Below are 14,488 nucleotides of genomic sequence, written 5' to 3' on the forward strand. Positions count from 1 at the left end.
CAGATACTGTCATAAGTGAATGTAAAACTCACAGTTTATGGCAGTGACGTCATTACTTGCGCTCATTGAAAGCTGGAGAACTGCACATATATTTGGATTGGTTTGCTCCCGGCTGCATCCAGGGGATTCCATATAATGAGTGGATACCAGAGGTAATGTGCCATGTGGCAGATGGCACTTATCGCTCCCATTAAGGTACAGCATTGCTGGATGGGATACCTTAATGGCGGTTCACCACTGATGGTATGAAATCGCATAGTGACTGGTATATAACCGAAAGGTTTTCAGAGTCATAAGTGTATGCAGTACTCACTGCGTTGCCCTGATGAGCCCCAAAAAAGGGCGAAACCAGGTCGGTAACTGTGAGTTTTACATTCACTTATGACAGTATCTGAACTAAGATCAAAATTCTGCTCTGTCAGAGGGTTCTCTTGAGAGCTTGACAGGCAGAGCGTATGTACATGGCAGTGACGTCATTACTTGCGCTCATTGAAAGCTGGAGAACTGCACATATATTTGGATTGGTTTGCTCCCGGCTGCATCCAGGGGATTCCATATAATGGGTGGATACCAGAGGTAATGTGCCATGTGGCAGATGGCACTTATCGCTCCCATTAAGGTACAGCATTGCTGGATGGGATACCTTAATGGCGGTTCACCACTGATGGTATGAAATCAGTTCAATCAATCAAAAAGGGCACTCCCCTTAGCAAGGGGGGTTTAATCCCCTTGTCTTGTTAAGCTGGCCGTCTCCGTTCCTGGGTGTATGACGTCACGCCCGGTCAGCGCTGAATAGGGTATTAGGCCAATCCTTCCTATGACCTAAGTACCAGTGCCTTCCGGTACGTGAGGAAATACTCCCGCCCGAGCCGCAGCGTAATGGATAGATTGCACCGAGCGAAGCGAACTGCGGCGCGGGCCGTTAACAATGACTAACCCGATTATAAAGCGGTTCGGCCAAAATCGCGCCATAGGTACTCAATTGGGAAAAGACAAAGACGATCGGACGAGAATGAAAACCAAAGAATAAGGAGGAACAGGTATTTATTAATTAATTATGTACAAAACCAAAGGAGAGAAACGAAAGTCATTTGCAGAAGGAGCAGAAGACACAGCGCAATTCCTTAAACTATACAGGCTTAACTTATACCCAGGACAAGACGAACAGAACAAACTCACGTGCACGAATGGGGAATTGCAGGCAGGAATGAATGGCTGGAAGGAGAAGGTTCAGGTCTGTGCAGAACGGCAGGGCTGGAAGTGAGCAGCCGCCGACTCCCTGCACTCGGGTTCACACGGCAGGGCCGCTCGAAACAGCGTGTCAGCGATTCATGCGGCAGGGGCTGTTTTGAAGCAGCGTCTCGTAGCTTCACGCGGCAGGGGCTACTCTCTTGAACCTTCTTTGTCCAACTCCAAAAACCTTGCGCGTCTCTCAGTGCTCCTGTCTCATCTGCTTCTGAAGCTCATCTCCTGGTCGTGCCTTCTCCTTGCTTGTCTGCGTAAGCAGTCCCTTCTCTTGCTTTTATTGGCCTTGGCCGTATGAAGCCGCCGGACCCGATGACACGCCTGCCTGTTTTCTCACCTCGGCGCTGGTTGGCTGGCAAGGGCTCTTTTGCTCCACCCTTGGTGACGAGGGCTCTCCGGCTCCACCCTTGACGACGAGGGCTCCCTGGCTCCACCCTTTTATGACGAGGTGGGGCCACGCCCTTTCTTCCCTGATCCTGGCCTCGTGGGCAATGGGGTTTTGGCGCGAAGAAAACAGCCCAACTGTCACTGGCACTTGGCAGAGGCGATTGGGGAAAATTGAAAAGGGATCTATCTTATTTGATTTGATGCAACGCAGAGTCAACTATTGGGAACAGGTCCTTAACTGAAACACATAATAATGAAATAACTACGGAGAGGTCCTATGGTGTCCTACGTGTTGCAATGTGGACGAACTAAGGTGCAATTATTTCAATTAACAGCCAATTAAAGGGAAATGTACACAGGGGTTATTTATAAGGGAATTTACTACTAAATTTACATGTGAACGTTCTAAAAACCGCAACAATATATACAGTCACGTGAAAAAGTAAGTACACCCCATGTAAAGTTTTGACTTTTTCAACATATTTCAACATACAGCTATTTGATTTTCATTTCAACAATACAACAACAACAACAACATGCATTTTAAGGCCATGTTCCCTGCTAGAGCGGGGGTTAGCCTTGCGGTCCCCATGACAATCTTCTCCATTTTGCCCTATTTTCTGCATCTCTCCTTGTTAACCCCCTTGCCCGCATTTCTTCTTCCACCATCTTTAGCCAAGTCTTTCTCGGTCTTCCCCGTCCTCTACTTCCTTCTACATTAACTTCCATCACTTCTCAACCAGTCACTTTCATCCTTCCTCAATACATGACCAAACCATCTCAACCTGTTCCTCTTCACAGCATCAATCACAGGCAATATTCCCATCATCTTTCGCAATTCATCATTTGTCTTCCTCTCTCTCAACATCATCTGCCTAGATCATTTCAACAATATTGAGAGATAAAGGTGATATAATGTAACAAATATCATAAAACATTTACATTTTGTAGTCCATTGTATAATGTAAATAAACATAAATGCAAATTTCGCATGTGGAAAAAGTAAGTACACCCTTACATTTATCACTTCTTCAAATACATAAAATTAGAATCAGGTGCACCAGCTCAGGTGCAAATGATTAGAACATTGTTAGAGAGGATCTTGGAGGAACCTGTCTTATTTAAACCTCAGACATTTCGTTTGGTTTGCTCTTTGTTGTTGAAGTGTGCAACGTCACCATGCCTAGATCAAAAGAGCTTTCTGAGGCCTTCAGAAAGAAGGTTATAGATGACTACGAGTCTGTGAAGGGATTTAAAAAGATCTCCAAACAATTTGAAATCAATCATTCGACTGTCGGGAAGATCATCTACAAGTGGAGAAGATTCCAAACAACTGCCAACTTGTTCAGGCCAGGCCGCCCCAGCAAGGTCAGCCCGAGAGCAGACCGCAAGATGCTGAAAGAAGTCTCTAAGAACCCCAGAATGTCATCACGGGACTTACAGGTAGCTCTTGCCACTGTTGATGTCAAAGTGCACGAGTCTACCATTACAAAGAGGCTGCACAAATTTGATCTACATGGGAGGTGTGCCAGGAGGAAACCTTTGCTGTCCAGAAAGAACATCAGGGCAAGACTAAAGTTTGCCAATGAACACCTCGGCAAAGACCAGCACTTCTGGAACAATGTGCTCTGGACAGATGAGTCAAAGGTAGAGCTATTTGGCCACAGTACCAGAAGACATGTTTGGCGAAAACCAAAGACAGCATTTGACCACAAGAACCTGATACCAACTGTAAAGCATGGTGGTTGAAATATTATGGTTTGGGGCAGCTTTGCTGCATCAGGGCCTGGGCAGCTCACCATCATAGAATCCACTATTAATTCTTCATTGTACCAGAGGGTGCTTGAGGATAATGTGAGGCCATCTGTCAGAGAGTTGAAGCTCAACCGAAGGTGGACCTTGCAACATGACAATGACCCTAAACATACCAGTAAATCCACCAAGGAATTGCTGAAAAGAAAGAAATGGAGGGTTCTGGAATGGCCAAGTCAAAGCCCGGATCTAAATCCCATCGAGATATTGTGGGGGGATTTGAAACGAGCTGTGAATGCAAGAAACCCCTCAAACATCGCACAGCTGAAAGAATTCTGCATGGAGGAGTGGGCAAAAATTTCTCCCAGTCGATGTCAGAGACTGGTAGACAGTTATAAGAAACGCCTACATGAGGTTGTTTCTGCCAAAGGGGGCAATACCACCTATTAGAGCCAAGGGTGTACTTACTTTTTCCACATGCGAAATTTGCATTTATGTTTATTTAAATTATACAATGGACTACAAAATGTGAATGTTTCATGATATTTGTTATATTATATCACCTTTATCTATCAATATTGTTGAAATGAAGATCAAATAGCGGTATGTTGAAATATGTTGAAAAAGTCAAAACTTTACATGGGGTGTACTTACTTTTTCATGTGACTGTATATATGTATATACATGGGTTAAGGCTTGTAATAAAGCTCACACACACACACACACACACACACACACACACACACACACACACACACACACACACACACACACGGACATACTGACACGACAAACATTTAACACAGTCACTGAGCTTGGGGGAAGGGCCATCACTAACGTCACTTCCCAGGATACTTTGGGTACCAGTGACGTGATAACATTCACAAAAAAATTAATCCACTTTGACATTATGGAGTTTAGATGTGTAGATCAATGACAAAAAATCTCAATTTAACCCATTTACAATTCAGACTGTAACACAACATAATGTGACAAAGGTCATGTCATGGGGTATGAATACTTTCTGAAGGCACTGAGTATGTATGTATATATATATTGAACGGAGTTCCCACAGGGAGAGTTCAGTCACTTGACCTGCATGGTTCCAACTTTTGTCGCTACATGGTGCATGATGTCTGGTTGGTCTCCTTGCATGCAAGTGAAGAAACAGCTGAGTTATATTACTTCCTGTTTCTGAGACAGGAAAGTACTGAACTTCTGAGTGGAGATGAGGAATAATTTTAAACATGATTGTGTCCTGAGCATTTTCGTTATGATTTGAAACTTTTCCAGTATGGTGAGTCCTTGTGATGTTAAAGTGAGTGGTGTCCACACATGTCATAAGTGTGAGTTTAGCCTGCTGAGCACAAACCACTGAGCGTTAAATGGGAAATGAATGTTTTTTTTTCATTTTTGTATCCCTGAGAGAGGTGTATGTGGTTGTTGATTTTTCTCTTCCATCCTAGGGGATGTTTATGGAGCCACATACAAAATAGAAATGTAACATGAGCCAAGGTATCACAAAATAGATAAAAGCTGAAGGTTCAGATGAAGTCGTGAAACAAAGCATCTTGAAAAAAGCAGGAATCGCCAGACCACTTTGTGCAGGTGTTTCGGATGATAATACTGTCAAAGTCCAATGCCTATTGAGGGCTCATTCCACGTTTCTTCATTACACCCTGATATCATCACATCATCTGCAATGCAAGAAGGCATTCTTACCGCTCTCTGGGACATGAGGAGGTGTATATTTTATTTGTCATAACTAAATTGCAAGTACACTACAGTACATCACAGGTGTGGAGGTAATTATCATCTTAAATACATTTCACATGATCGAAGACAGTACCCGATCCTTTTTACAGCTTGTTTGAATCGGTGGTACAAATAACCACGACCTTTGCAAATATAGGATTGGGCGCATTGATTTTCCTTTCAATATTACAACTTGTTACATTTTGATTACTTGCGGGTGTTTTTGAAAATATGACAGTACATGGTTGAAAATGCTTCTGATGCATTTTGTACTCATCGGAGAATCTTTATCTGTTGTGCAACAGCGCGGGAGGCAATGGATGCTTGCATGAGTCCGGTGATCATAGACAATACCAATCTCAAGTTGTGGGAAATGAAACCTTACGTGGCAATGGTAATGATTTCTCGTGTTTCGTGGAATTATATTTCTTTGTTAATATGTTTTTGTATATACCTTTTTATGTATATTAGAAATTGAAACATTTTGTGTGACTAAAGTTACTGTTTTGTTAAACAAATTATGTCCAAAGGCTCGTCAAAGAAAATACAGCATCACGTTTACGGAGCCAGATACACCTTGGAAATTAAATCCCAGGCAATTAGAAAGGTATGTTTCAAAATATTTGTTATTGTGTGTTCCACATGTTGTGTGCCTTCTGTGTTCTTGCACTATCGTTTTTCTGCGCCCAGCTCATTTTTTATTTTGTAAAAAGCAAGACTTTCAGGATTTAATATCATTGCGGCAGAGGGAAGGGTGGAAAAGCGAGACATCCACAAACATTTTCAGCTTGAATGTGCTACACATGCTCCATCTTCTGTATTTCTTACATTATCATTTTGCCCATTGGTGTTGGAGTCAAGATAGCTGTGGTAAAATAATTAGATTGTGACATCTTGAAGGATTAAAGGGGAAAGTGGGTATAATTGGACATGGAGAGAGGAATCCAAATGTGAAAGAAACATGGATGTGAGCAGGATTTCACTTGGATCTGGGAAGAGTAACAAAAATATGGTGCTTGACAACTGCTTGGGGCTGGGTGGGGATGGAGATTGACAGTTCAAATTAACGGAGGGCCATTAATGCAACAGTGGGAGCAAGTTGGGATGCAAAGGCAGCATCCTACAATGGGGAGGCAGCTTTTACATACATTTTTGTGTGGAGACAGGGTTGAGTAATGTGAGAGCAATCAATGGTGGTTGAAACCAGCATTGCATTCTTGTTGGTCGACAAGCTTCTTGTTACGTCCACCGGATGGAGGTTGTTTTCACCCCTGTCTGTATGTCAGTTTGTCTGTGAAAAGGATATCTCAAAAATTGTGGATGGATTTGGACGGAATTTGGTGGAGATGTAGTGTAAGGACGAAATGATTAGATTTTGGTGAATATCTGGATCCGGATCTGGTTGCGAGAATTTTTAAGTGATTCTTCACCATTGAGAGACAGGGCCAAAAATTATAAATAGTACGATATCTAAAAATTCTGGATGGATTAGGATGAAACTTAGTAGACAGGTTGAGTGTGTGACAAGGACGATTTTATTCGATTTTGGTGAAGATCTGAATATGGATTCGGATATGAGAATTATTTATTTTTTAAGTGATTCTTCACCATTGGGAGATCGGGCCAAAAACGATACATAGCAGGATATCTCAAAAATTTGTTTACGGACTTGGACAGAACTTGGTGAACAGGTTGTGTGTGTGACAAGGAAGAATCGTTTCAATTTTGGTGAAGATCCGGATCCAGATCCAGCTGATAGAATTTTAAAAGTGATTCCTTACCATTGGGAGATAGGTGCTGGAGGTGCTGGAGGTGCTGGAGCAGCCCTATCCTCAACCTTACCTGATTGCTGAATCATGACATTGCTAATACAATAATACATGTACCACTTAATAGATGCCATTACGTTAAGGATTGTTTGATGATTTTTTGCAACTCTCAGACTAAATGTCACTGAATTGAATTATTAATTCAGGTAAATATCCATTCGTGGTGTCATTCCATTTTAAAAGAATTTATATTTTATTTTTTTCTTGTAGACATTATTATACAATTGCAGTTATTTATTATTATTGAAATCTTAAAACTAATGGTGTGTATGCCTTTTTGCTTTTAATGTGACTATTTTTCTTTATCGTTTTAAAAAACATCAATATTGTCTATTGTTTAGATAAAATAGTGATTTTTAAAATGTATTATTCTTCATATGTTAAATTTCAATTGTATTTTGACTTCCTATTTTGTGTAACAATGTAAAATTGAGACTTTTCTATATTTGTCTTGTTTCAATCCAAGGGTCACATTAAGGGCTGGTTGTTCTGCTTTTGTTTTCTTTGTGTAGCCCCCACCACGAGTGGCCCTGTAGGCTTTGTGGTGGGCAATATCCCATAAAAAAAATTAATATACTCACAATTCAGCCCTTGGCTATGAGGATTTCAATAAACTATTTCAATAAAGGCTTAAAATATAAATGCAAATTTATTTATGAAACATGGTTTGAGCCAAACCTTTTTATTATCTCCAAGCTTTTTGAAAAAAATTGGGGGATATTGTAATCGGCGACTAGCCATTGGTCCATCCTGCTGTCGCCTCTTAAACGGTTCGGCAGAATTTCACCAAACTTGGTAATTATGATAAACACATGGCAAGAAGCTGCAATAACAGTGTCATGTTTGGCCCCACTCCTAGGGTGGGGTCAAAAGGTCAAATACCGAAAAATGCAATTACGGGCACATTTTAAAACATTTTTAATGAAACTTTGTATTTGCAATCAGCATTGAGGGACACATGAAATATTTAACGATTTTTTTGGATTTGACCCCTGGTTCATACCCGAAGGTGTAGGGACTTTGGGTCACAAGGGTAAAAATGGGAAAAATATTTTTAACTCAAAATTTGATATTGGGTCATTTCTGGTGGAACTTTTTGCCATCTTTTTTACTTTGCTCAAGGTGGGGAAGCATGGGGATTTGCAATGACATGCCATAGACTTCACCCTTTTTTTATTTATTTATATGTTATTTAACTTTTTTCACAAAAACCTATATTTATATGTTTATTTGAATTATTTCTAAATTAATGAAATCTTGTGTAAGGGTAGTTTTTCTCCATCTGTGTGACATGTGAGTGTATGACCAATTAATTTTCAGGTGATATTAGTTATAGTTTCATGCTTAAAATCAGTGGTTACAGATCTTTATTTGAGCAAAGTCACCTGCACTAATCTAAGACAAGTTTTAGAAAACCTCATTGCATATTCAGTATCCCTTGTATCCCATTCAGTATATAATAAAAAAAATAACCACCTTCAGAGGCCATTTTTCCCCGCAAAGCGGGGGTTGGCCTTTTTCGGGAACCGTGGTTGTTGTTGTTTTTCGGTCCCCTATTTGAAGCAATGTTTTACGGCCGGATGCCCTTCCTGACGCCAACCCTTTTTGCCGCCTTTAACGACAAACAGGGAATTACCAGTGAACTGGTACTCAATTAGCCGACCTCGGAAGGATGACAGGCTGAGTCAACCCATTCAGTATCCCATCCAATATCCCTTGCTCATTTCTTGGTTCTCAATTGAAGTGATATAATCCTTTGTTGGAATAAATCTGGTAATTTTCTTTATTCTTTTGCAGGAAAAACACTCATGGTATATCCAAAGAAAGAATTACTCGCATGATGGCACATTATGAACACCAAGTAGATGTTGACAAAATCTTGAATTCTTTTCAGACCAAGCCAATGATGAATCCAAGGTAATGAGTGGTTTATTGGTTAAAACTGGACAAGTGCACTTTGCTGACTGCATGAATATTATACCTGACTCAGGTTATTTTATAACTCAGGTAATTAACCTGCACTAACCCAAGCCTCTTAGACTTGTGTCTTTTAAAAAACTTTTTGTCAGTTGTCTAAACCACATTTTTGCTTGCCCAAACCATTATTTTCCTCCACTTAAATAAGTTTTTTACAGATTTAATCTATATAATGGTTTATGGAATACATCTTTCATACCAGAATTTTTTTTTACCAAAGATGCAGCGAGCTTGACATGCATTGCACGGAACGTTGCAAATTCCTGTGACCTGATAAATGTGAAAATGTATTTGACAATGCCTCTGATGACAATGATATGGCATCTGTTGATGAAGATTGAAAACCATTAATTGGCTTCTTCAGTTTATCATAGCCCATGTATTTTCCCTAAAGGGTAGACACTCATGTAATATTATATATGAGGTTTCTCTTTTTTTACAGAAGCTCAAGTGTTCAAAAATGGTCATGAAAAGTTCACCATGTTTTTGTTTTCAAGTATTTTAAAATGTCAAGTTGGGAATTCTCAAAATTGGACAATTGAAGCGTTTTACAACAACGTGACATGTCGTGTTTCTTCAAAATTCATCTGATAATTTTCTAGACAATGTCATCAACTTTAGCAAGGCCACAACAGTATGTTAGAGAGCCACAGTGGCCTATCATATTTAAATCTTGCAAAAACAGACCAATTTTCTTAACATTTCATTGAAATGTGGAATTGTATTTGAATCAATTTTTCAAAAAGAATTCAAAGGAGAAATCTTTGTCATTTTTTTCCAGTTTGAAAGTAATCTATAATAATAAAAGGCAGTGTCCGTCCGTCTCCTCCATAACTCCAAAACCATGAAACCTAGCATCCCCAAACTTTGCATGCATACACCTGGACCTCCAACAGATTGCAATGATGAAAACTGTGTGTTCGGGTATGTTACAACATCCTTTTTGAAGATTATTAACGAGGTGCTCATAAGAAAAAAAACCAAAAAGACTTACCAATATGGCAGCCCCCCCATCTTGGTCAGCCCACTGCCACTCGCTGGGTTCTTAAGCCGCCATTTTGTTTCAGCCTACTCAACCGTGCCTTGCCTTGGAAACACGATTGATAATTATCATTACATAATTGAAGCATATCATCAAAATCTGGATTTCGATATGAGGATTGGATCCTGTAGGCTAAATAAATGTCCAGATCTTGAGTGAAATCTGCCAAAATTTATCATATCTGGCATTTTTTATAACTAAGTGTATATATTCATTTATTGAAGCGAGGCTGTGATTCTCTTTCTGGGGTTAGTTTTTTTAAAATTTAACTTGATAATAATTTTTAACTTAATTCATACTTCCATGGGATAGGGTGTCACTCCACTGTACCTCCGATCTGTTTTTAAAATTCCTTGGTCATTTCAACCAGAAGCAACCGGCTTGCTGTCGCTTGCCAAGCCAGCCGTTCCTTATCATCCATTTTGTTGGAGTACTTGCTGGACTGCTTAAGCCTCTTCGTGAGGGTTCTACAAATGAAGTCAGAAATACCTGTGTACTTAATTAATTCTTCACAAGGCCGGGGAAGTTTGGGTGTGTTATAACACCCTTTTTGAATATGATTAACCACCACTTGATGAATGCTATTCAGGCTGCTTTTGCAAGCCATGGTGTTACAGTAGACAGAGCTCCCTTTTTGTTTTTATGTACCCATTTTTTTATTGACTAACATTTTTGTGCGATATACTAACCCTCCCCTCTCTCCCCCTCCCTTCCCCCCTCCCTCTCCCTTACCCCCGCCCCCTTCCCTCTCTCTCCTCCCCTTCCCTTCCCCTCCCCCCTCACCCTCCTCTCCTCTCTCCCCTCTCCCTCCCCCCTCTCATCACCCCTCTCCTCATATTCCCGTCAGGAAGCGACTCATTGTTACCCGGCAACACCTGTTAATTTTGTTAATATTTAATGATTACATGCATTATATAATTACTTGTATATAACAAAATTAACACTCGCTGGGTGGCCTAACTGGCCTAACTCAAGGATGCATGCGTTATTCTATTAAATCCCTCCTGGTTAAACTTGGCAAAATCCATGCTGACGACCCACCACATCTCTTTTGTTTTTCCATTTTTCTGTCTGTGTAATCCCCTACTTATTTATCCCACTCCCAATGTTCACTCCAGGACTTCAAGTAAGTAGCGCACCTCTATCTCTTATCCTTATTCCCCCATCCTTACTCACAAAGAAGTAACTCACAAAGAAGTTTTCCCCCCATTGAGTCTGCCTAGTCCATTGTTCTTACATACATATTCCTGTGTCCCCTTTTCCTCCTCCTGCTCCTGCTATTCCACCTCCTCTCTTTATCCCCCCTCACTCCTCTATTCCTGTTTGTCTATTCCCTTGCTTATTATGTACAACTGTTTCCATGCTGCCCCCCTGTCTGTTCATATCCTTCATCACCATGCCATCTTCCACGAGCCCCTGTATTGTAGACTAAGTAAAAAACTGAATTGCTTTCAACTTCATGGAATTTACATTGCAATAGAGGGGATACAGTAATACAATATCAAGAGAGAGTATAAAAGAAGCATAAGAATTATTGAGGTTATGCTGTGAGAATTTCTCTTGGATTGTCAAGTAGCTATTTCCAACTTTGTGTTTGTTTTGTTTTGTCATTTTGGTAATGATTGTATCATTGGTGCTTTTCCTGATTAAATATTTATTCTCTCCTCCAGTGACCCTGAACACATGAATATCCAACAGACCTTAAATGAACCATCACAGAGACATCAAAATCCTTTCATTATGTGGCCATCACATGGTGATGCTGCACAACCGTTGATGCCAAGGAAAAACACATTTAAAACAAAGGACCAATTGAAATACTTGCAAAACCTTGCAAAGAACGTTGCTGTTCGAGAGTGTGATGGTAATAGAAAGACAAACCATCAGGGTCTCAAAAACTCCTCTGGAAAAAGATGCTTTGAATTTCCTTCTTTGAAAGGGAATCATGGAGATGTTGAACATGAATCAAAAGTAGAATCATATGAGGTGAAAGTGCCACAAAGTTTGGAACAACCACAAAATGAGCGAAAAAGAGAAGATGGTCATTCAAATAGCGGTAAACCACAGGAACAACAAACTGAGGAGCAACATTTGGAAAACGTTTCTGAACCACCAATGCTGTTAGGGAAGGATATGGACTTTCCAGGTGAATGGCCAGGAAGTTCTCCATGTCGTGTTCTTGAACAGAGAAGTAGGAGATCAAGAAAATGTGAAAAAGAGGAGACAACAGTTGACGCATTCTTACCTGATGCTGGAAGTATCAACAGTACTGGCAAAATAGCTAATCACGATTCTACCCACTCTACAGTTGAATCAAATGAAAAGTCATCAGAGGTCATTGTTGCACCTACAGCCATGTCAGTTGTGGCTGAGGATCTTGTGCAAAAACATTCAAGTGAAAAGCATGCTGAAGCCCCTGTATCATTTGAGACTGATATTCTCGAGAGTGTTCATCCAGAAGAAGTTGCTAATGTGGATGGTCTGGATGTACCAGTTCTTGTACAAGCAGAGCTGAATTGTGAAAAGAGCAAATCTTTTGCTATTGCGCATGAACTTTCTACGGTCGTAGAACCTGCACAGAATACAAGCCCCTTGCATACAGGGAAATGTTTATCAGCCGAGGCAAAGTTAGGACAGAGTATCGCCCAGTCTAATGAAGATGACGGCAAACGTTCCGCTGAAGATGAGCACCAACTTTGCAAGCTTACGCCATTGTTTTTCTTACCTAAAATAGGTAATAGTAATGATGAAATTAATGTTTGCGAATCAAATATTGTTTCTGCAGAAAAAGATGAGAGAGAGACACAAACTGCACCAGAAGATTTTGCTCTGGCTTGGAAAGTTGTGAGAAATATGCCAATAATTGGAAACAAAGTTAAAATCCTGACAGGGAGTGCTGAGAGAGCTAATGCATTCTGTGATTCTGCATCTGCTTCGGTTATAAACACCGGTGGTACTCGGATCCCATATACAATGAAACTGGATAAGGGTACATCAACAGATGATTTGCATCGACCTGACCCAGTTGCCGATGTAAAAATATTAAAAGCACACTTCCAGTCGGTTTCATCTGAAGTTTTGATGGACATCTATGAGAAGTGTAGCCAAAACCTGAACTGGACTGTGAATCTTCTGATTGAATCTGGTGTTGAATTGGCAGAAGATTCATCAAGTACTGATGGGTTGGACTCGACTACCTCAGCGGAACACATCGTTTCTGAAGAAGCTGGAGTGAACATCTCCAGTTTGAAATTGCACGCTCAAAGCTGTAATCACCCTAAACCTAAATATGATGCATTCACTGGTTCTCAAAGTGAATCTGATACTGTTCCCGATTCTGCAGGTCCAAAAGATCCCAAAGAGGAAATTGAGCATTTAACCGTTAATGATCAACACATGGTAGAAAAGGGTAGTCCCTCAAGTGCTGTTGAAAATGCAACCAGTGGCGTAAACAGTGATCCTTTAGAGATCCGTGCAACAGATATTTTAAATGTAACTGATGCAGTATGTGAAGATGCATCACGTACATGTGCCAAGCCTTACACAAGTTCATCTCTTTCTTGCGAAGGGACGTTTTCACCTGCTATTAATGAAACCACAGGGAGCATAATCACTATGCCTTTAGACAATGTACAAGGAACTTTGTCAAAGGAATTCGCATCCGACGGCACGAGCAGTGGAGTGAATGTTCTTTCTGAGTACCTTTCCATCAGTGGTAGGAATGGCATTGAGGATTTGGCCAAAGATGAAAGAAACAGCACAAGAACTGCTGAAGGAGAGTGTTCTTTTCCCAAAAGCAATTTCTCCTCCATGGAACTTGTGTTTCCTGCAGAGTTTGCCTTACAGCTGATCGAACTTTTTGGTCCTGTAGGTTTGGATGAATGTAAGTGGAAATTGTGTTGACATACATGACTTGGTGTAATTGCTCTCATTTTTGGATGCATTGACACAATTTTCCTAGAGATATGCACCGAGGGTGACATGCCTCCCATTTTTGTCTCTTTTCCTTCTTTTTTCTTTTTTTCTTCATTTGGATCTTTACAGCTCATGACATATCAAATTGGGGTGGGTTTGCCTTTCTTTTTGCAACATTCACATGCTTATTTCACATTATTTTTCCTCGCTGTCAATTTTGATTTAAATCTTTATAAGATGCACTTTTTAATATCTTTCCTTTTGCCTGCCTGCTTCAGTTGGGCTCACCCCAGAAGATCTCAGTGTTTCTGTTGATCTAGATATGGCCAAGACACTCCATCAGCTGTGGAAGATCTCTGTTCAGGTCTGGTCAGTTATAACTGCTGGTCTCATAAAACAAAGGAAAGCATTTTACTTTCCTGAAATCAATAAAACATGATCTTTTATAATCTTTTTCTTCTTTTTCAGAATAGGAATAAGGAAGAGGCCTTGTCGTATCAGCTGCTACGAGAAAGTACAGGTGAATTGTGAAATGCATTTGGTTTTCCTTGGTGCTCAATTCATTTTTTTCACCAAAAATGTGAAC

General features: G+C 40.4%; 1 protein-coding gene across 4 annotated transcripts in view; it reads left to right on the plus strand.

Annotated features, from left to right (window-relative positions):
• The window catches only part of N4BP2 (NEDD4 binding protein 2), a 67,325-nt gene that overhangs the window by 27,401 nt on the left and 25,436 nt on the right, over window positions 1–14,488 (plus strand). For 2 of the 4 annotated variants that reach the window (XM_068113946.2, XM_068113948.2), the window contains exons 4-10: window positions 5,445–5,533; window positions 5,670–5,746; window positions 8,766–8,885; window positions 11,658–13,870; window positions 14,032–14,052; window positions 14,181–14,266; window positions 14,371–14,422. In XM_068113946.2, the coding sequence (XP_067970047.2) occupies window positions 5,445–5,533; window positions 5,670–5,746; window positions 8,766–8,885; window positions 11,658–13,870; window positions 14,032–14,052; window positions 14,181–14,266; window positions 14,371–14,422 (2,658 nt within the window). The remainder of the gene's footprint in view (window positions 1–5,444; window positions 5,534–5,669; window positions 5,747–8,765; window positions 8,886–11,657; window positions 13,871–14,031; window positions 14,053–14,180; window positions 14,267–14,370; window positions 14,423–14,488) is intronic. The other 2 variants (XM_068113947.2, XM_078776692.1) reach the window with 1 other exon arrangement.

The sequence above is a fragment of the Myxine glutinosa genome, chromosome 4, assembly GCF_964187855.1.
Source record: "Myxine glutinosa chromosome 4, kmMyxGlut1.1, whole genome shotgun sequence".
Classification (NCBI taxonomy): Eukaryota; Metazoa; Chordata; class Myxini; order Myxiniformes; family Myxinidae; genus Myxine; species Myxine glutinosa.